Source organism: Ammospiza nelsoni, chromosome 7 (assembly GCF_027579445.1).
Source record: "Ammospiza nelsoni isolate bAmmNel1 chromosome 7, bAmmNel1.pri, whole genome shotgun sequence".
Classification (NCBI taxonomy): domain Eukaryota; kingdom Metazoa; phylum Chordata; class Aves; order Passeriformes; family Passerellidae; genus Ammospiza; species Ammospiza nelsoni.
Genome location: NC_080639.1, coordinates 9839791 through 9862556, shown reverse-complemented (window position 1 = coordinate 9862556; position 22766 = coordinate 9839791). Strand labels below are relative to the sequence as shown.

The 22766-nt window shown below is 41.5% G+C and overlaps 2 protein-coding genes across 5 annotated transcripts in view; one reads left to right on the top strand and one right to left on the bottom strand.

Moving 5' to 3' along the window:
* Window positions 1–14095, top strand: NEMP2 (nuclear envelope integral membrane protein 2). Its single transcript, XM_059476496.1, has 9 exons — window positions 1–95; window positions 2494–2609; window positions 4078–4306; window positions 4480–4552; window positions 5542–5635; window positions 6316–6430; window positions 7095–7320; window positions 9540–9716; window positions 11720–14095. The coding sequence occupies exons 2-9, from the start codon at window positions 2520–2522 to the stop codon at window positions 11943–11945; spliced, it is 1230 nt and encodes a 409-aa protein (XP_059332479.1). The 5' UTR covers window positions 1–95; window positions 2494–2519; the 3' UTR covers window positions 11946–14095.
* A 1106-nt stretch (window positions 14096–15201) lies between these two features.
* MFSD6 (major facilitator superfamily domain containing 6) overlaps window positions 15202–22766 on the bottom strand; it is a 34473-nt gene continuing 26908 nt past the window's right edge. For 3 of the 4 annotated variants that reach the window (XM_059476494.1, XM_059476492.1, XM_059476493.1), the window contains exons 4-7: window positions 22445–22606; window positions 21787–21885; window positions 19754–20034; window positions 15202–17403 (exon numbers count right to left, since the gene is read on the bottom strand). In XM_059476494.1, the coding sequence (XP_059332477.1) occupies window positions 17221–17403; window positions 19754–20034; window positions 21787–21885; window positions 22445–22606 (725 nt within the window). In that variant the 3' untranslated portion in view covers window positions 15202–17220. Of the gene's footprint in view, window positions 17404–17621; window positions 17641–19753; window positions 20035–21786; window positions 21886–22444; window positions 22607–22766 lie in introns of all 4 variants that reach the window. The other variant, XM_059476495.1, reaches the window with a different exon arrangement.

Sequence of the window (22766 nt, the reverse complement as noted above, 5' to 3'; positions counted from 1 at the left end):
CCCGCGGGCCCTCCCGGGGCCGGGGCTGCTGCTGCTGCTCGTCCGGCTGGCGCTGCCCGGGGCGGCCGCGGGCAGCGGGGAGGCGCCGCCAGCAGGTACTGCCCGTCCCCTCCCGGGCCCGGGGCAGGGCGGGCGCTCACAGGCCGGGGGTTGCTCAGCCCATCCCTTCGGGAGCGGGGACTCGCTCCGCTCCCGCTGTCCCTGGGCCCCGCGGTCCCCGCTGCCGCCCAACATGGCGCTGCCCGGCTGACGGCCGGGGCCGCTCGCCCCGCCGGCAGCTGTAGCGGAACCGGGGCAGCCGCGGCCTGAGGCGCTCTGCCGTGTGCCCCGGCTCTCCCTCGCAGTACGGGTCCCGCAGGACGGCCCCGCGCCGTAGCCGGGGACAGGGAATGGGAAGCGGTCCGGACAGGACACGGAGCCCGCACACGGACAAAGGAACCGCGGCGCACTGAGGGCGGGCGCGTCCCGCCCGCTCCAGCGGCGGGGCCGGGAGCTGCCTCTTGGGTGTCCGGCTCCCTCTGGCTTCCTCAGGAGCTCGGGCCAGGGAATAGGGTGCAGAACAGGTCTTTTATTAACGTGTTTGAGGGCAGGCAAACCCCTGCAGGCTGTGCTCAGTTGTAGTAGCAATAAGGAAGTGGAGAACCGGCTTCCTCCTTGCATTGACGTTCTCGAGTCTTGGGCATCCTCTGGATTCTGCAGCAGATGCTGATGGCTTATAATTTCGAATTTCTTTGCTTGCAGTCTTAGAATTTGAGTTACTCTACAAGTGTGTCCTCCCAATAGCTAAACCCAGCACCACCTCAGAGTTACTTATACCGAAGCATGTCTCCTTTTGGAACATCATTGTCTCGCTCTGTGGAGCTGATGTAACATCTCAAGCAGCTGTTTTTTCTCAAGAAAAATGCCTTAAAACTATGGGTGGTAAGAAAATACCTGCCAGCCTTGCCCGTGGATGACATTGCCGTTGACACGGATGGATACTTTATCCGTGGTGGCAGGAAATCCTAAGATGCCCTTCAGGGGAGGTGTGGACTCTCTGGGCTGTGTTTTGGCCCTGCCATTTCCTGTTGCTGGATTATCCTGGTTTTAGGCCTGGGTAGTGCCCAGCCTCACCTCCCTGCTGCGTCAGTGACAAATAATCCTTCTGCAGCATCGTGCCATGGCTTTCGTGAAAGTGCCTGTCTAAAGGTACAGCCAGTGCTTGTCTGAGTGGTTGTGCTCCCTCCCACTGGATTTGCCACGAATGAAAATGAATCCGATGGGTAATTTTTCCACAAAAAAAATTTTAAGGTTAAACCAGTTTAGTAGGATCGTGTGTGGACAATAATTCTGTAATGCTATAATAAACCTAAGTAAGAACTATAATAAACCTGAGTAAGAACATTTACACAGTATTTTTCACTGGCTTAACTAAATTTGTTAAAATATAATTTAGCCTAATTTCATCTTCCTTATAGAGACACAGCAGGTTTTTACCTGCAAACAGCATCTCCTTGTCTGGGTTGAGATTGCACATACCCATTTTGCTGCTCTGAGTGCATGACAGCATGTTAGTTAGCTGCATGTTAGTTATTACTGAGCTTGGCTGAGACCTACATTTTCTATTCAGTAAGCTAGATGAGTCCCTCTGTTAGGATGTGTAATTATTTCCTCTATGCTTCTCTTTAATTATGTTCTTGAAACACTGTGGTAATGCACTGTAGGATATATTTTACACATGTATATAGATCAGAATGTATCTGAAACTTTGCTCCATTAATCTTTTAGGTCCACTTTTGCTCAAAAGTGCAATCTTAATTCTGAAGATCATAGGGGCTCACTAAGGTTTCAGGAGGGTTAGAACAATTCACATCTCTAATTCAACAATTTATGGTGAGCTGTCAGTGCAGTTCCCTTATTACATGCCATGGCTGGACGGGGACAGGAGAAAAATTGTTCTAAAAAGAAGAGTTGTGTGATTTAACATCACAAACATTTCTGAGGGAGAGGAGTATGACTTTTGTGATCAGCAGCTGTGTCATGTGCTAAATGACTGTGTTAATATGTAAGTCTGTTTACCTGCTCAGACTCCCACAGTTGCATTCACCACTGGTACAGGGAACTCTGGTGGAGCTACACCCACTCATGGCAGCAGTGAATTTGGCCCAGAGGCCCTATTCCAGTGCCATCAAAACACTGACGCTGAAGCCAAGCTTTTCTGGAGTACATTTTTTAAAAATACCACCACCCTCTTTTTTTTTTTTTGTTTTGTTTTTTTTTTGTGTGTGGTTTTTTTTGTTTTTTTTTTTTTTGGTTTTTGTTTTTGTTTTTTTTCTTTTCCAAAGGTATTGCAGTTTACTTTGGAGTCTAAATTACTTGATTAAAAGTCCAATTTGAATTTCCATCTAAATCATATTGAACATGTTTCTGTCAGGATTTACAACAATGAAATGGACTATAATTAGATATTTGTATTTGACACATGCCTAAAATTAACTTTTTTGCTTCCCCCAGGTAAAAACTGCAGCTTATTGCAGGAAATGGATGTCATCCAGAAGCAGGATGAAAACTGTTACTGCTATGTGCAAAACAGAACCATTCACTTACAGTACCTGTGGTCAACTATCCAGGTGAGAGGCTGTTCTGGGGTCAGTCAGTACATTTCATGTGAGCTTTTCCCAGCTAGTTAGCAGGATCAGGGCAGCATCTCTATGGAATTAAATAGCTGTGACCATGATATAAATCCAGCATTATGGGCCTCCAGTTGGGATGCAGTGAGGTTTCGTCTCTGCCTTAAGAGTGTTATGGTGCGACAAAAACATTAATTCAGGATTGTGTATTATATTCTTGCACACCTTTTCTGTTGATGGATCACTGTTAACCTCTGCAACAAATGCTTCTGCCTATCACCAGCTGCCTTTATGGAACTTCTAAATCTGAGGACTACATGCAGTTCTGTGGCTCTCTCACCACAGCACACCAAAGTGTAGGAACCAAAGGCTCATTAGATTGTGACTAATGAACAAACAGCAGCAGCAATGTGTTTCTTCTCCTGAGTTAGCAGAGGGTCATCTTACCAGACACACATTTAGAGATTAGCTTGAAGCAGATAAAAATCCCTTCAACAGCTAAAGGAGTGAGCTAACCATCTCCATGGTTCCTTTACTTTCCTGGAAGTGTGTCTCCAGACAAAGGAAGGAAATAGTTTCATTTTGTCTCTGTTGGAGGACTGTTCTCTCAGGTATCCGAAAGTGGAACATCACTTTGTTCCCAGGACTTTTCCTCAGGAACATGTTGCAGGTGTTTTTATGAATGGTAGCAGGCTCCAGGTGGTAGAACCCTCCATCAGTCCCACAAACTTTCCTGGAGTCAGTGTTTAAAAGCAGGAAGTTCAGATTTTTTCCACAACAAACTGCTTGCTGACACATTGTCTCCTTTCCCAGTACAAACCTGGTTTATTATCCCTTGCATCACTTTTTTGCACATAGGTCTTTGTTGTCTAGTAGGCCCTAAAGAATGTATCAGAGTCCTCAGGAAAATCACCTCAGCTTAGAAGATGGACAAGATCTTTGATCAGTTTGGTGGGAGAGGGCACTGGGATCCAGAAAAAAAACTCCAAAATACCCAACAGGAATGTGCTTCTATTTAAATTTCTGGTTATGCTATCTTTCATTTTCCTCATCCCTCTTATGTCCCCAACATGAAGATTGCATTATAAAGAAAAGCAAATCAAATTTGTTACAGTTCAGGAGGGGAAGGAGGAAGGGTATCAACATTCACAAAACAAACTGTGGTCAGTCAGGTATCACTAGCTTTGTTAGAAATTTGTGTGTGGGCAAGTGTCACAGTAAAACCAAACCCACTGTGCTTTTGGATGGATTGAGGTCCCTCCACTGAACTTTGCTGCCAGTGAGTTCTCTGAATTACCTTGTAAGGTATTAATTGTAAACAATTAATCTTTGCATAATATAAATAACCAATACTAAACCATTAAGACTGATTTTCATTACCACATGCATGGCTGATATGCAGTATAATTCACCAAACCCCACAGTGATTGTGAGCTGCTTCTCTGTGTTTTCTGTTCTTTGTTTCTAGATAAAAGTTAACAGCAGAGAAAGGTTCCGGTTTGAGCCTATTTCAGAAAAAAACAACTGCCGGAATTCAGAAACTGTTTTTGAGTTTGTTGCATGTGCTGTTCAAATCCTCTGGAAGCCAGAGACATGTACAGAAACTTTTCTGAGCATAAAACAATATGGAGAGGACGTTTGTTTCAAAATACAACCCTTCAAAATTGAACCATACGTTGTGAGGGTGAAAAGAGAAAGTAAGTACCAAATCTTTGAGTTCAGATTACAGATGGCTTGGTATTGCCAGTGCTACTGAATGTACCATCTCTTCTGTAAGAAGCTTGGGACTTTTCTGTTGATATTTTATATAATCAGCATTTCAGACTGAATTACTCTAAAGTCAATTTCTATTTCTTTCCCCCCTTTTTAGTGCTAGATGGAAAGCTCTTGTTTTTGTTTGTAGCTGGAATTTTTCTGTTCCATTTTGCAAACAGCCTGAGCAGGTGAGTACTGGCTGCTTTTGACCTTCTTTCCCAAAGCTTGTGCATCTTTGGTCTGTTTTCTAAGCTAAAGAGGCAGTTCTTTGGGAAAGTGAAATAAGGAACTGAATATATATTTAAAACTTCCTCATACCATTTGTGTTTGGACAGATTGTGACATATCTTGGAGTGCCTAATGCTGTTTATCAATCAGCTGTGTTAGGGTTTTTGTATCCAAGCTCCCTGCACTGGGGAACACCAAGACAATCAATCCTCAGTGGGCAAGTGTGTGGATCAGAAAAGTCCTTTTTCCCTTTTTTAGACCACTGAGGATAGCTGAATGCTAAATAATGCTGATTATTAATGATGCTTTTCCTTAGAAATAAAGTCATGTGGGGCCTCTTTTGCCTCCACCTTTGTGCCAGCCTTTCTTCTGATGCACATTTTTCATAGCACGTAAGGGAGGATACTCAGTTGTTACAGCAAAATATGTGCCCACAACTTCAAAGCAAAGTGAGTCACAAAATAATTGTCAGGAGGCACCTCTGAAACAAGCAGAGCAGCAATAGGTTTTATAGCATTAACTCTGAATTAAGAAGATAGAATTTATGAATGCATATGCTTAGGAGAAAAAACTTGTGGGTTTGTGGGGGTTTTCTGCATTTTAAATTAAAATAAAACTTCTCTTGCAGTGCAGAACCATATTGGTTATTTCATTTTCGTCTGTGTACTAGAGACTAGAAGGTCAATGCAGGGAGAAGTAGTGTGAGCTTTAAAAAACCCCAGCACAGTCTCTTAACCTCTAACAACTCCAGTGACCTTAAGTATCTCCTGGGAATTTTTCCTTACACAGATTTAATACCTGAACTGGGCCTGCTTACTGTATAACTACAACTCTAACTTACAGCTGATTTCAGTTCTTACTGAACATCACTGCTGTTTGTACAAATGTTGGTGTCTTAACCAATTACAAATGATACTTCTCACCATATTCTCTGTTGTTCTCTTTACAGGAGTGCCAAGTTCTTTTACCTTTCTGGAGTAATACTGGGTGTTCTTGCTCTGCTAGTCTTTGTCCTGTTGACACTTAAAAGGTTTATTCCAAGGGTAAATCTACATTTATAAAATAAAATAATAGTAATCATCATAATACAAGAAGTGACAGTACAGAGCCAGATTCTGACCTTGTTCTGGTTTTGTGGCCAGGTAACTGCACTGAAATGACTGCAGCATTGCTTGAATCAAGTAAATAGAGTTAGGTCAGAGTCAAGTTCTATTTAGCTTTCTCCTGAGTTTAAACTGAACAGGCATTGGTGATGTACAAGAAGAGTTTGTTCTGAAACATAAATTATTTTCATTGAACTGGAGCTAAACTTACCTCTGAGTCTATGAATCAATTTAAATAAAAATACAGTGGCAGCTGAGACAGATTCTCTTCCATTCACCAGAGACAATTCATTGTAAGGCAGATGGGAATTTTTCCTTTAGTTTAATAAAGCCTGTGCATTCCCATAATATTGCTGAGATATGTTAATTGGGAACATGTCAGTAGGGTTATACTGTGACAGGATACACAAATACAGGGATGCAGTTGGTCTGCTTGGAATTGATACTGTGTTGTAGCATGCAGAGGACTGTGCAGTGGAAGTCTCAAACCCTGTAGGTCTAAAGAATTTCATATCTGCTTTTTCCTGTGAGTTCCTTTGGAAACACTGGTCCTGATTCTGGCTTGAGTTTTTTTAATGAAGTTTTTTTTCACTTTTTTTTTTTTTTTTTTTAATTTCTAGCACAGTACCTTCTGGATTTTAATGAGTGGCTCCTGGATGGTCTCTCTCTATTTTATTTACTGCTTCAAAGAGAATATACAGTGGTTGTGGTCTGAACACAAAATCTACCTGTTGGGTAAGAAAATTACCAAGAAATGTGCTGCAGATTTTGGTTTAATTTAGTGGTCAGATGAATACTTGCCCATAAAAAAAGAAAATCAAGTGACTCATATAGAGCTCTATTTTCTCCTAAGCCACAGATGTTGAAATATTCTAAAGGTTCCTAATCCACTAAATGAGTGTTTACTCACATTGTATCATTGAATAAAGAGTTTGATGTAGAAGACTGTAAAGTTGTAAGAGATGTAGAGTTCTAAGAGCAGATTTTGCTTGCATTATTTGTTCATTTATTTGCTGTTGTTACATACTTTTCCTGTAAGAGCAAAAGGGCAGCTCCTCTGGTCTGCAGCTTGCTGGCTGTGGGAAATGGATGTACACATTGGGAATGGGATGTGGCTGCAGGGGCTGACAAACCTATTGATCTGGCACCTGCCTCAGCATGGTCATGTGAGAATTCATGTGCAGCCCACAGCATTGGCTAAAAGCTGTTCAGAGATAACCTTGTGAACTCTTGGCACACTTCGGAAATAGAAAGCACATAAAACATCATGCAGTTACCTGTAACACAACACAGGAATCAGCAGGCTACACTTCACAGCAGCTGCCAGCTTTGGGAAGCAAAGTAAAGGTTCTAGGGGTAGTTTGCATCTTTTTCTCCATGTCCTTTTCTGTTCCTACAGGGTATTTTCTGGCTGTGGGGATTACCAGCTTTGCCATTAGCTATCAGCATGGGCCGCTGACCACAGAGCTCAGCATAACCTTGTTCACATGGACACTCCAATTAACAGCCTTTGTCCTCATCTACTTTGGAGTCACCATCCCTCAAGTTGCATATGCAGTCATAGCAGTCAGCCTCTGCTCCAAAGGCCTCTGTTACCCCCTGGGTGCTGCCTGTCACATTGCCAGGTCTGTGTCTGTTTGTGAATGTCCAAATCCCGAGAGAACCAGGGAATGCTGGAAGCTGATCATGAAAAAAACCCTAGACTTATACCACATATACACCAATAATGGTGTATATATGGAATTTCTAGTACTAGTTCAGAATTTTGCCAAATGTAAAACTGCCTTAGGAAAGGTTTAAGGTCCAGAGACACAGAAATGATTTTCCACTTGGCAGTTTTAAGCATGAGTTTTGTTCTGTGGATAATGGAGAAGTGTGACTGTGTTCTTAAGGACAAATGTAGCACCTTCTAGTCCACAGCATATGGCAACCAGAACATTTCTGTTTGATTGATGAGACTGCAGCAGTACTGCCTTGGTTTGATGTGTAGTGAGAGAAGCTGCAGTGAACTCATATGGAATCCTAGAGATAAAACACTGAACCATCACCAAGGATGCAGCTGTTCAAAAGTGACAGTCCTTGGAGGTTGAAGAGAGTTCAGAGACTAAAATCACATGTCCACAAAATAGCATTCTCCATGATTTTAGTTTTTCTCCTTTTCATTCATAGAAGCAATCTATCAGAACTAGGGAGATATTCCTCAGCATTCCTAGAGGCCCATTTACATTTTGGAATTGAACAGGAACTGCCTGCAGTAGGTACACCTTAACTTGCTGAGTGTTTGCAGTAGCAATACAGGAACAACGTGTTTGCTCATCCTTGAATTTGAAATATGCTTTAGCACAAGTGCAATGCTCAAATGAAGATTCTAAAAAGCCTTGCCAATTGACATCTGTTTTTTACCTTCAGGGATGGATGGCATCCAGCTTCATAGTCTTTAGTACAGACTGTTCCATAGCTGTGGACTCTGCTGAACCGCAGAGAAGTAGGAAGAGGCAAAGGCTAGAACTGGCATAACCAAAATAATAAAAAACAAATAATTTGGGTTTGGGGTTTTTTTTATACACACTGTTTACTTTTGAAAAACATACTGCTTTAGTCTTTATCTTCTCTTTTTACATGCTGAAGTATGAAGCAGCCTGAATTGTTTTTATTTTAGGTAGAATTTGTCATTTGTTGTAGACCAATTTTTGCCTGCAGTTGAGGAGCAACAGCTGTTTCAAAAGCAACATGTAAGATCAGCACCTGTTGTAAACAGGTTCGAAATGCTCTTGAATCAGTATGATGTGGCCACAAGTTTTACTTTCAAGTTTTACTCTGAAACACTGTAGTTTATTCTTCATGTAGTTCTTTCTTTTTGGTTTGTATGAACTGATGCTTCTATAAAGAAATACAGCTCTACAAGTAATCTCTCTTAGGAGAATGAAAAGGGCTTTTGAATTTTTCTGTTTCAAAATCCTTAAGTCACAGCACCAAACTGTGAGGCCACGATGCCAGATACACAGTTCAGAGCAGCAAATATATCAAAATAATTTAAAGTCTTGCAGTATTTATTGTTAAGAACAGTGGATCTCACTGAGCCAGCAAGACCCTTCACCATTTGACCTAAACAACTACTACAGTTCTCTGCTTTAAAGGGATAAAAGAAGGAAAGTTAAATGCTGCTGATGTTGGAGCAGGTGTTTTTATACAGAGCTGAAAGTTTTATGGGCATCCAGCCCTTGCTTCTCTTAACTCATCACAACATTTAAATTGAAAGCAGTTGACAGAAGGAAACAGAACATGGCACACTTTCTAATTTATATCTAATTATATTATACATCACTACGCAGCAACTAAAAAACCATCAGATTGTAAACATTTTGGCCTCAGACTACTCAGTTTTGTAATTCAGAGCAAGATTTAAGAGAAGCTAGCTAGTAAACAACATGAACAACTCACAACAGGCTTAGAGCATTGCTTATCTTTGATGTAACATATGCAGACTGAGTTTTGATTCAGCCCATGTCTCTGCACAGACACATTTTGCACCTTAAAATGGCTGAGCAAGCAGCCATCTATTTAATTCTGTGAGATTCTAGTCCATGCATACACAATAAGGACCTGATCTAAAGCTCATCTGAAGCTCATTAAATATCATGTGAAATTCTACAGCTTTGGTTAAGACCTAGGGTAAACAGGCTAGCAAACATTACATGCCTTGCCCTCAAATATAAGAATGCAGCTTGTTCTCTTAAAAGGGTAGAGGTGACTAATGCATTTTAATAGCAGGTACAGAGAAAAAGGGCAGATAATTACATGGCAGAAGACTTTATAAATACTGTTTATTTTCATTTTGTTCTAGAAAAATGAAGCATCACTTTAAATCAAAAAAATTGGTGTTTAAATATCTTACTGAAGAGGAGTATCGAGAACAAGGTGAAAGTGAAACGATCACAGCTCTGGAGGAGCTGCGCTCGTTCTGCAGGAGCCCTGACTTCCCATCATGGATAGCTGTATCCAAACTCCAGGCTCCACACAGGTAAGAAACCTTGGCTTCTCTAAAACAGGAAACACATTGCACACCTAAACACACTGCAGACCTAAATGCCACTGCAGGCACTGTTCCAGATGTGTTTATCTTGCATATCCCACTCAGGACCACAGCCACACCTCTCGAGGGGATTGCTCGCTGATGGCATTGAATTTCTCTTTGTTCCTCCCTGACCACAAATTACTCTTGGCAATTTGCAGACCTTCACAGCTGATTCATGGTCACAGAACTTAAAGGCTTCCTAGAGTGCCTCTGTAAGCCCTTGCAGTGACTCTGGTGCCTCTCTAACCAGTGAAATTGCCCTGCTTCAGGTTTTAGAACAGTGCCCTTTTCTGTGGTGTAAAACTGGGGCACAGTGAAGATACATACTCAAATATTACCTATAGTAAGCTCTCCAACTGCAAATCTGCAGAGTCAGGGAATCCTATTATTGAAGTATCACTATCTAAGACTAAGTATACAGAGAAAGAAATCAATACCTGCAACAAGCAAGTAGAACAGGTAGAAGAGCTGTGCCATGTATAGCTTAAGAGATAAAACTAAGACAAATATAGGTCAGGAAGGGTCAAGCAAGCAAAGCCAGAAAACCCTGTAGAGTATAAAATTAATCATAACAGTGTATTCCCATAAAAACAAAAACTTCAAGAGATCAGAAGCAGAGTTTCAAATATTAGCCAGCCACAAAGACTTAGTCCTTGCCACAGAACCAATTGTCACCATTTTAAAGGAACCCCAGTCAGTTTGGAATTTATTCAGTAACAAGTTAAACCCAGTTTCAGAACCTTCATCTTCCTTGGACTGGCACGCAGACAGCCTCTCTGCCAGGTTTTATAGATTTACTGTTAACCAGTCTTACTTTCTAAGCTGCTTGCCTTTAGAATGATGGAGAGGGAAAAAAGTGAAAGCTTACTGTTGTATTGTAAAATTAAATACCACCAAATGTATTGACACACATTTTCTAGCCATCATTTCATTAATAGAGGTGTTATAGACTGTTCTCTGGTTGTGAAAAGGGAAATAAAAAGGAGAACCAACAGCAAATCAATTTGGAGAACCCCTCCCAGCTCCCATTAAGCATCAGACTGTGGTTCATCCCAAGGCAAACTGTTCCCCATTTAGACTAACAGAGCTTCCAAGAACAGTGAGGTGACGACATTCATCTCACAGAAATGTTAAGTCTGAAATGTAAATTATTGATCAGTTTACCAGAACTCCAGAATGTAGCTGCATTTCCTTTTTCATACATTTCTCTGATGCTGTCGACACTTACCCAGGTGCCAGAACTGCCGTCTGTTCCCACACTCTTGCCAGAAACCTCCAGCTCCGTTCTCTCTCCTCAATGGAGTTGCCCACTGAAAGGAAGATTGGTGGAGGATTGCAGTATAGGGACAGTGCTAAGTTCATGCTTTGTTCTGGCATTTACTTGGAGAATTCCCAGTCTGCAGCTCCAGCTTCACTAGAGGCAGGAATTCTTTGGGAAGACTTGAGCTCAGCTTGCCCACAGTGCACACACAGCACCAGCAACAGGGTGACTACATACAACGTAGGAGTGCAGAATTTTCAATTTTTCCTTTCATTAGCAATATCAACACACCTGAATTCTTGCAGCCTTTGTCTCAAATGTGCTACAGCTTTAATTTATTTTTAGAAGCTAAAGTACCAACTACCCCACTGTACAAATGCTTAGTCTGGATTATCCTGCAAGTACTGACAAGATGTGAAAACGAAGTTAGATCTTCTTGCTTAGTCACAAGACCTTGCAGATGGTTTCCAGAAGAGCAAAAGTTACTTCTACAGAAATACTGAAAAGATGAGCTGGGAAAACCAATCTTTGTGGTTGTTGCCATCCGTTATTGGAACTTCCCCTCATCTGCACTGCCTGTGGGGATGTCCTTACAACACTCCTTCCTAAATAGCAATACCTCTAGAATTTACAGTATTTCTTCTTTATATTTCTCAGTTGATAACTTTTCCCTTCCAAAATTTGTCAGGTTTGCAGCTTTTGTTCTGGGATCTCCCCACGTCTCAGCTGCAGAAACAAAGGCACATGATGAGCAGTATGGCATTGGGAGCTTCTTCCTGGAAGAGCAGCTCTTTGAGACAAGGGCACAGTTTGAGCAAGATGAGCCAGCCAATTCTGTCCATGAAGAAGATGAGGAGAATGAAAATGAAATGCATTCACAAATTCCATTTCCATATGCTACTGAGCTGCTCTGAGCTTTGAGAAATAACAACAACAAGACAGAAAACACACTTCTCCTAGAAAGAGAGGATACAGAATGAGAACTCACACTTGGCCTTTTCTTGTGGTTGCTGGTGGAAAAAGAAGGATCTTTGAAAAAAACTCTTTCCTGTATCACCAATGTCACCTGATTACCATGGGGGCTGTTCAAGTGAAGAGGAATCTCATGCTATGGGTATTTTCACTAGGAAAACAAACATTGTGTATTTCCAAGGCAAGTACTGGAGACAGCCTGTCCGCCAGGATGCCTTCTTTTACCAAGAACACTACCTCTAGTAAACAGAGAATCTGTTTTGGCCCTTTCCATCAAGTCCTCTGTGCTGAGCACTAGAGGAAGGAAAAGCCATTTTTAATACTCTCCTTTTTACTCAGTACCCTCTGTGTCAAGACTTCTGATAATGCTTTTAGAGTGTTGATAAACTGTGTTTGTTGTTTGTGAGACTTTTATAGAGAGTTGATGCAGCTGAACGAGGTTTGTTTCCCCTTCTGGCTGGGCTGGTCTGTTAGCTTCATCCTGCCTCTGCCTTTAGTTTTAAGCTCCCCTTGCTCCTCAGAATGCTGTCTGATTTTTCACCCTCCGCCCATATTATTCCATTCTTGACCTCTGCTGTAGTTAGACAGCATTTTGTTCTTTCTAAGTCTTTGTTTATTTACATACTTTCTTCCCTCTTGTACAGATCTTCTGCTAAACCCTTCTCTAGCCCTCTGCTTTTCCACCTCTGATAATGGTTTGGGAGAGGTTTTTCCATCCCTAAACATTTTTGCTATTGCCTTCAGTTTCAGTGTCAGCTTACCTCAGGCAGGTGCTGCTGTCTATTCCAGGCCTCTGCAGAGCTCCAAAAAGGCCACAAAGGCTGAGGCTGTTTCAGCTGCTTGGAGAAGCTGCTATTAGCAGAGCCAGAGTGCTGCTGTGAGCCTGGAACTGGGAATGCAGATAACCCACACAGAGCTCCACTGGCCTCAGAGTAGCCAGTAGTTTGTTCACTGAGTAAGAAGCAGAAAATCATTGCTGGAAAACAATTAGGGTAAAATCTGTCTTTTACCTTCCCTTTCTCAGCTGTCTGTGGGGCTTCTCACAGGAGAAGCGGGGAGGACCAGAGAGAAATTTAGGCAGTCATGTGTCTTTTCAGCTTATGTATCACACAGTCCTATGCTAGGGAGTAGTGTGTGTACCTCAGTTCACCCACCTGAAGAAGTAATTTCTTTCTTTTGTTCTTTAGACTGTCTTTCCCTGTATTCTTCTGTTCTCACTCTGCTGTTTTCCTTTACTGTCTTACAAACTGCAGAAGACAAAAGACCATTAATTCTGATTAATGCACCATCTGATCTCACAAAGCCACTGGGAACTGTGAGCAATGGGGAGCAGTTGGTGCTCAAGAAAGGCATGTCAGACTGGATCTATGTGCTTTAAAAGGGCTGTCTGTCCTTTGTGACATGCCTAGTGGTGCAGCATGACTTCAGCAGTGCAGGTGCTGTCCTGGGTTCTCCTTGCCCATCGCTGCAGCAGGGACAAAACCCGTTACCTCCAACGGTGCTAAGTGTGGCCATACCATAATCCAGGAGCTCCTCTGTGTAACAAAGGACTCAGAGTTGGTGCTTGAAAGCTTTAAAGCCTTACTGATGTGGTCGTTTCTCCTTTATATTGCTTCAGCTTAAAAGAAACACTTCCATTTTACAGTAAAGAGACACTTAACACCTTTTAGTGCCATAAAGTTTTAAGTACCTATGCAGAATCTAAAGCATGTTTAGCAGAGAAAAGCCATGTCAAGCAGGTGATCCAAAGTGCACTTGCTGTTAAATCAAGAACATTCAAAAATAGAGCAAGGGTTCTGTTTAGGAAGGCTGCTAGCAGCAAGACTCACCTTTGGCTGGTGCTACCAAATCCACAGCTAAATTGCCACCCACACTTGGGAAGTCAGGTTTGGCTTGGGGGGCTCTGGCACTAGCCACAAGCAGTTGTGAAAACAGAGGAAGGCCTCATTATCTTGGCTGGTTTGGGAGAAGGGTGAAAACTCCCCCTGAACCATGACCATAGACCAAATCAGTTTTATTTTATCTTTGTGTCACCATCATGAAAATGGAGTAATAAAATCATTACGGATTAGGCAAAGGATACTCAAAGAAATGTCTTAATGTTTTTTGCATGTTTTGAAATACAGGGTTTTTTCAGTGTACTTCATAGCTAGCCAAGAACTCCCATCCAAGCAATTTGAGGCCAAGGAAGAGAATCAGATTTGTTTGAGCTTAAACAGGTTTTTGAATATCCTCTCTTTGGTGAGGTAGTGATGATTACCCTTCCATAATATGGAGGCATGTAAATACATAACATGTATTTACATACAATGGCCCAGATTATACATTAAGGTAGTATTTTACCTAAGCAATATGTTAAATGGAAAAGCCCCACCCCCCACCTTAGTTTAGGTAATTACATGTTTTAGAAGAATACCAGGTACACCTACTTCAACAAGGAAAAAAGTTAAAAAGCAATAAAAATTAAATAAAAATCAACTCACGCTGTATGTAGTTGTGAGATCCACTGTCTGGCAGGGATGGGTAAATACTATTCAAAATAGAGCAGGAAACTCTTAAATACATGCAAAACAGAATGGCAGCAACAGGAGAAAGATGATGGCTACCTTAGTGGGTAGCTAATGGTGACCTTAAAAATCCTCCCAAGCCTGTTCCAACACTGAAAGGGTTTCATAAACAAGACCCACCAAAAGCAGCTGCTGTCACTGGAGCCCTGTTCACTTGCACAGTGCTCCTGTGATATGTGGAGATGACACAGCCTTACTGAAACACAATTGTTAAGTGCTGTTGTTTTGGTTTTCAGCTAGAAAATCTAGGAACAGAATCTAGGCATTAATCCATTGCCCTAACATTGCCCTACAAAAGCCTTTCTCCCTTAACAAAGGATGTTACATTTTTCTGTGTTCTCTGCAGTGTTCACAGTGATGCTCTGCACTCTTTCACACTGACCAGTTTACAACACACATTGGTTTGTCCCTTAACAGCCCCTGCACCCCACAGAAGGGAACTGGTGCCTACAGTCAGATTTTATTATCAAATACTATTTTAACACAGTGCAAGAGTAGTTCCCAGGCTCTTGGTTCAGCATCCTCCAGTGACTTTAGTAAAAGGTCATTATCACTGAATTATTTTCACTTCAGGTTGATTATGTTCACTGCTGACTCTAATATGAACAAATAAAATAAAAGTTCATGTTGATACTATTAAATATGTTATGGATATTTTATATTTCTTACCACAGTTTTTACAGTTTCACAAATATCAAAATCCAGGTGTACATGTCCATTTTGCAACATAGAATGACTATACAATTCCAAAAAGAGCAGGCATTTCAAATACACAATTCTGAAGTGTAAACACAGTGTACAAGCTCTTCACTTCACAATCCAGGTGCTATGCAGTAGCAGCTGAGGTAACACCATACAGCATGAACTCAACAAATGGTTGGTTAGCCTCAAGATGATTTTTAGCATCCTTCTGTCCTGTCACCTGTTCAGTCTTTAGTTCTCCCCCAAGTTATACAAACATACAATAAATACATTTCTGATTTTAAAGGACACTTAGACAAGTCATGAGGATTTATGTGAGTACAGTACATTTAAGTTCAAGTGCAAAAAAAGTAACTAGTGGCTAGTCATTGATGTTTCTTTTTATTGTCTATGGTGTTGGTCCCAGGCACTGCCAGAACGTGGGTTGTTCTAAAAGCACAGCTAAAGCACAGCTACGGGACACCCCTTCAGTCAAGCTAAAAGTTGTCAAAGTGGGTAAACCTGTGCACCCCCTTTCCTGCTCAGCTGCTGCCACCTTCCTCTCCCTGACTCTGGGCTCCTGCTGGCCTTGCCTCTGCTCAGCTCAGCCCCCCAGACCCTCCCCATGGAAGGCCTCGTACCTCACACACATCTCACTTCCAGGAGGGCAGCGCTCCCTCACCCCCAGGGGAGCAGAGTGCTCAGCATCTCCTGGGAACAAGCTGCTCATCTAAGAGCATGGGCCAAAACACTGTCCTGACTGATCCCCTGACTCTTCCCTGAGCCCGAGGATTTCCCTCCAGCAGCAATTTTCACTATGCACCAGCACGAGCTGGCTGCAGACAGTATTAAGAAGCATGACAAAACATAATCCAAAGTCCTCCAGTGTCTTGACATTGGGCAAAGTAACTTCCTAAACATACTGCAATTGAGTTACATTTGCTTCCTCCTGAGAATCTCACTCTACTTGATTTCTGCATCCACTACTTTGCCCCTATAATCCTAAACATTTAAGATTTTTAGGTGATTCCTCCCTACCCCCCCACCTTCCCTAGGCACTTAAAGCTTACTTTTTTCTTAATAAATAACCATAATAACTACACTGCATTAAATAAACCCCTGTATAGATGAGGAAATAAAAAACCCAAAAAGATCACTGATCAATCTCAGGCTGTGCAATCTAGATCAAAGACTCCTGTCTCAATATAACATCAAACCTAAAATTACCCAAATGCACACAACCTTATGCCCACATGCAGGGCTGCAAGCACAGAGGGTAACTTCTTCAGAAGCTTTCCTCCAGCTTTTGTGTGGCACTAAAATGCCAGTTCAAAACCTTTGCTTTGCAGAAATAAACTTCCATCTCAAACAGCTGAACATTAGCTTCAAAAACATATTATTTGAATATGCATATGGTTTACTTCATCCCTCACCATGATATTAAGATACATTTCCTTAAGCTACTCTGTTTCTGAGAAATCTTTCCAGAGATACTTTCATGACATTGCTAGAATTATTAGATCTGGTATTTTCTGATAGACTATTCAGGGAAATTCAGTGTCTCCCTTAAAAAAGTAATTTAATTTTGATTTGGGAATAAATTTAAAGAAAAAAAATTATCCAATCAAATCAGACACACTGTGCCTCAACAAATGAGGAGTGAACTCCCTTTATTCCACAGATGGTAAAGAAATTTCATAGCACTTGACTCAGCTTTAGCAAAGCAGCTGAGAATTCTCCCTACCATTACATCTGCCCACATCACTTCCCTCAAGAATCCGACCTTTTGGCTTCCCTGCTCATGTTGCTCTGTGTAGTCATATGAATATTCTTTATACAGTTAAAAGCTTGCACTGCATCACGTTATGATTGTTAAGATGAAGGAAGTCCTACTTTAGAGCTCCTAGTCCAGCGTTTCCCAGGTGAGAAGCAGAATTCCATGCACTGGATTTGGTAAGATGAGCGCGCCTCAGGGCCCTGCAGCAGCAGGCTGAGCATCACCATCCGACACCACGCGGCTGCCATCTGCTTGGCAATCTGATGGTGCTGCAGCTGTTGGTGCTGAACAGTTTCTGGACTGCTCAGCACCTCTTGGATTTTGGGGTTGTCTTGCTGAGCTGGCTGATGAAGCACTGCAATTCTCACTGGTTTTCTAAGAAGAGGGGAAAGGATTGCATGGCAAAAGTCAACATAAGTACTCAGGACACTGTCCCCACTGGCACCCCCCAGATGCATTCAGGCACTGCTGGAACATCACAAGGCACTTGCTTTGAATGCCCACAACATAAAAAAGAGTCAAATTTAAAGCAGCAAAGCAAAAAGGTACATTTAAATCCAGATGACACTAACAGCAAGCAGACAGCAGCTTACCTTCCATATCTTTTCCTAACTGCACTTTCCCAAGAAGCATGCAAAAAACAAACTTGTGTTTCAAGGGGAAAAAAGCAATTAACTGGTCTTCAAAGTGTTTAGACAAGATAATTATTATGACTAAGCAAGTCTATAACTTTTTTTTTCATGCTTCTTAAATACAGTTTTTCTCAGTTGATCCCACCCTCTCCAAGGTACTGTTCGGACTGCCAGAATTTTTGCTGTATTGATGTACAAATCTATCCAGTCTTCTCAACCAAGCCTTATCAGGGAACATAAGAGCACATTTAAACACCAGTTACATTCCCAGGGCTGAAACAGCAAATCTCCACACTAACACATTTCATTAGAAGGTGATGCACTGCCTATGATTATTTGTTTTGCACTGAAGCATAGAGAATAAGGCTAGTATGTCCTTTGGTTTGAAGGACTATGAGCAAGCAGAAGCAAAACTAATCCAAAATCTTAATGAAATAAGAAGGAATCATTTTTGTCACTAATTCTCTGTTCACTGACCCTCCTTCCAAATGTTCTATTTTCATTTAAAGGAAACTATTTAACAAATTCAGTAAGAGAGCTTGACAGCCTTTTCCTGGTTTCAGTATTTCAGTATCATCAGCCTAAAATAAATGACTGAGCCTGAAATATTTTGAAGCAAATTTGTCCTCTTGGAGCACTGAAGGAGGGATGAGAAATTTTGGAGAATACACATGATGAAGAAAAAGATATAATTTTCTTGGTGCATTGAATTTTGGCACATTAACAACTACTTTTGTATCAGCACTGTATTTTTACAGGAATAAAAGCATTGTGAAGAGAACATGTGCCATAGAGAACAGGCACAAAAGCCCTTCTGGCACTTTGCAGTGCTCAGGGAAGCAGCTGGGCTGTTTCTGGCAGTGCTGGACAAGTCACTCTCAGACAGCACACACCTGCAAAACATCATTTTCTTGCCATGTCCATTGCCTGACTTCTGTGTAACTTCTTTGCTCTGATTTAACAGAGGGCAGCTGCTTACACTAACCAAGACCCTGAGGACATTTGCAATGGGAAATTGAGCCGTTTGTTTGGACACATTACTTTGATGTCAGAGACCCTGTGATATCTTCAGCTCACATTCTTTGACTCTGAAAAAGTTGAAACCGAACAAAAACCCCAACGAATCTAAAGCACGCCTCTCACACATTTCCAAGAATAAAGTCAAGTAAGAAAGGCAGGAGGTCACTGACCAGGTGAAATTCCTACACCCAGCTCTGCTGATTCACACTCACATCCCAAATTACCCATTTCTAAAGACAGCACTTGTGGAAAAAGCATTTCTGTGTTTACGCCTACTGGGTGCAAGAAGGAACCTCGCCCACCCTGAACTTCAGACAGGTAAACACAGGGCTGAGACTGCCCATGCTGTTCCAGCCCTGACTGACAGCACCTCCCTACTTGGCTTAGCAGTGTGCTCCAGCTCCAGCTGGAAAGGCATGGCCAGAGCATTACAAGTTCAAGATCCAAGCCCATCCAACCACTGAGGCAGCTATTACAAGCTGCTCTGTGGGGAGACTGAAGGGTAATGGTGCACAGTAAGCACTGGTCACCAGATATTTTAAGTCCCAGGATAGCTCTTATCTAGGTAAAAAAGAGATTAACTTCTACAGAAGGTTTTGTATCCAGTCAGTAACTGTCTGGCACACAGCAGCCATGTACGTGTCTGACAACATCATCTAAGGAAGCAAAACTAAATAAAATTAATTTTACAGTCTGTTAAGCAGCTGTGCATCTTCATGTTCAATTATCACCTTGTTAATTTTACAAAATGCATAACCTGCAGATTCCAACTAACATGAAAAGAAATGTAAACTTAAAGGGAATACAAATATATCCAAGTCTGTACAATAGAGTCCCTTTCTATGTCTCTTCTCCTACCATCTTCAGGAAGATACTACTTGCAAAGTTATTCCTGCTACATTACACATAGAAAACAACACTATTTCATGCACTATTTCAACTACTGTGTCACAAGTCCAGTTATACTACAAGCTGACAGAAAATACCTACCAGGTACTAACAGATTTACAGAGCTATAAAGATTTTAAAGCTGCTAAAATTACATAAGAGCTTCCTGAACATTAGAAGATTACCTGTAAAGGCTGATTCTCAGGAGTGGGATTGGTTTTGGATAGTTTAACCATCTCTTTTATCTGGTAGACAGCATAAGCTAAGGTGACCCACGGAGAAGAACTGATGCCCCAGGCAGGCTTGTTCACATCCTCTTGCTCTTCCTGGTGTTTAGTTTTCTTTGGAGGGAGTCTGGGCTCAGTCCTAGGCATGATATCTTCCGACTGCTGCTGCACAAGGTCAATAGTTGCTATGGGAACAGGACTGGAAGGCACTGGAATCCTTTCCGCCAGCATTGTCTTTTCTGAAGTTAAAAACAAAACCATTACTGGAAAAGCTAACAAGCTTAAAAAAGAACAACCCTGATGAAGCAGACAATGAGCATGAAGTGTTCCTTGCTTTCACACTGTGGTTATCACTGCCCTGAAAGCAGAGCACTGGCACAGCCACCAGGAGCCAGACCCAGCACAGTCTGGTTAGGGAAACGTGGCTGCTGGGCCCTGGAGCATGAAAAACTCCAGCTGTTCCCACCAAAGAGTTCCTATGGGGTTAGGCAGTTAGTGAGACAAGAATTAAGGGTGGTGACACACTGGAAGACACAAAGTATCTGTCAAAGAGTTTCAGGTAAAGGAAGAAATCCTCCCAAGAGACCTTTACATCTCAGGTCTTGCAATAAACTGTAATAGTTTTTGTAACTATCTTGAAATGTCATCCATAAAATGACTGCCATGACCCAACCCAATGTGCCTTACAATCCTGAAGAGCCAGAGTATTCATACAAAAAATAATTAAACAGATTTTTAGTAACTGGGGGTTATTTTCAGTAATAGCTCTGTGCTCTCTGTAAAAAACACATCCTGTGAACTTTGAAAAAAAAAATTTCCAAAGAAAATATTTTACCGATTAAGAAGATCTTTCTTTCAAAATTAAAAAAATTACTCTTACACATTTGGTTTACAACTCCTAGATAGTACTGGATATTTTAAGCAAGGGCTGTATGTTCTCAAGGACTGAAGAAACGAGGAGAGTAATCCTGCACACCCTTGACCACATGCTTCATTTTACTCATCCAACTGGTCTGCTTGAAAGCAGCCTAATTACTGTCATGCTTTAAATGAACATATACACTGTTAAAATGGGTAGTGTGTATTAAATGAAAACCAAGGACAGAAACAAAGAGAACAAGGCCACTATGAACAAACTGGCCTTTTATAGATTCATGTGTAATTAACTGACTGCTGATGGCAAAGTGAAGCAGCAAATAGCCTTTTCACCTTTCCATTTTTTGCCATTATCATTTGAACACAACTGAGGAAAATACTAGTAAAATATCTATTTGAACACTTCAGTACAGGCAGCCTGATAACTTAATTTAATATTCCAGCTAAAGAAAACTAACATTCATTTCATACTCAAAACTCATACTGGAAAGTATTTGGGCAAAAAGCAGCTCAAAAATTCATGACTTTTCACAGTTAGCCAGAATTTTATTGTCTTTGTAAGAACTGTAGTCACAGTAAACCCCTAACTTTGCTCTAAGTATTTAGTTTCTGGTTAGCCTTTATATTGATAAAGATGGAGATTAAAAAGTTCAAGTTCCCCCTGAGAGGGGATATCTCAGGTTTAAAAAAAAAATCTATAAAATTTTTTGTCCTCTGAAGCCATCTCTACAATTTCTAGCAGGTGGCTTCGACTGAATATGAGAGCACAAAGTGGGACTGAGGTGACCTTAACGAATTGATGCAACTGAAATGACTCACTACAGCTGTGAAGACTAACCTAAGGATTCTCAGAACTGAGAGGACATACAGGCAGCAAAACAGATCATCCTTTTCTTCTATGGACACTCAATGCTGCCCTTCCTGTAGCAGCAGCAGCACCCCACTTCAATTTCTTCATTGCTCAGGACAAAAACTTCCCACTTGAAAATGAACTGTTTTGTCAAATTCAAGTTAAGACACCAAAGATACAAAAGTAAAGGTGCAGGAGCAGCTACAGAGAGATCTGTTTTTCACTACTCCTAATTCTGTAGTGTCTCTGTGACATGAATATTTACCTTCTTCTTCATCAGGAACCAACATCCACTGGATCAGTGCAAACAGAAGCAGAATCACTAAACAAGCCATTCCTATTCCTCTGAATGTGGCAGCAGGACCTGTAATGAGATTTTTTTTTTTCCCTTGAGAACCTACTTATTTAATAAAATAAAATGAGTCAGCATTATGTGCTTCTTGGCTATATATTGCCCATGAAGACTCTTATTAGCTTGCTTCATTACATTTTCCTCCCCCATCACTTCTTCAACAGGCTTTGTAAAGGATTTTTAAGCAAGTAATTAGATTCTCATTTGTTCATCGAGAGGCTTTATAGTATCAACCTATTCTCTCACACAGGATTCATTCATCTTACAGATGAGGTTAGGTATTTGACACAATAATGAAATATCTAGGTGTAACATATTGAATCAATCTGGAACACTGACAGAACAAAGCCATGAGCAATTTGGTCTGAATGCAGTGCTGACCTTGCTTTGATCAGGGGCCTGGACTGGATATCTCACAGCCCTCCCCAGCCTGAGAAGTTCTATGATCCTGTATACAAAGTGTATAACTCTTAACATATAACAATACCTACAGCATAAATAAGTTTAAAGCTAACAGTTTGGTAAAGCCAGAATAAATAAAACTAAATTTTTCAATATTACTTTTACTTACCAAAGTAGTTGACCAAAACCCCTCCAACCATGGCTCCACATCCTCTGCCCAGCCCCAGGTGCAGGCCTTGCAGAATTCCCTGTGCTGATGTCCTCAGCTCCGGAGGCACGGCCGCGCTCAGGTACGAGATGCAGGCTGCCCAGATAGCTGCATGTGTGACACCTGCAGAAAGGAGACATCAGCAGGAGCACCAGGGCCACAGGGGGCCAACACAACATCTGAGCAACTGCACTCACCAGCTGGAGCACGTGGAGAGAAAAACTACAAAAACCCTCCAGTGACAAATGGCTGTGCAGTACAAATTGGCTTTTGGTAATGTGAT

What these genes read in the sequence shown, in the direction of transcription:
- NEMP2 (XM_059476496.1), top strand. Translation starts at nt 2,520, where the DNA reads ATGGATGTCATCCAGAAGCAGGATGAAAACTGTTACTGCTATGTGCAA. An exon ending in TGTGAGGGTGAAAAGAGAAA is followed by an intron (nt 4,307 to 4,479) that starts GTAAGTACCAAA and finishes CCCCCTTTTTAG; the next exon opens with TGCTAGATGGAAAGCTCTTG. An exon ending in TTTGCAAACAGCCTGAGCAG is followed by an intron (nt 4,553 to 5,541) that starts GTGAGTACTGGC and finishes TTCTCTTTACAG; the next exon opens with GAGTGCCAAGTTCTTTTACC.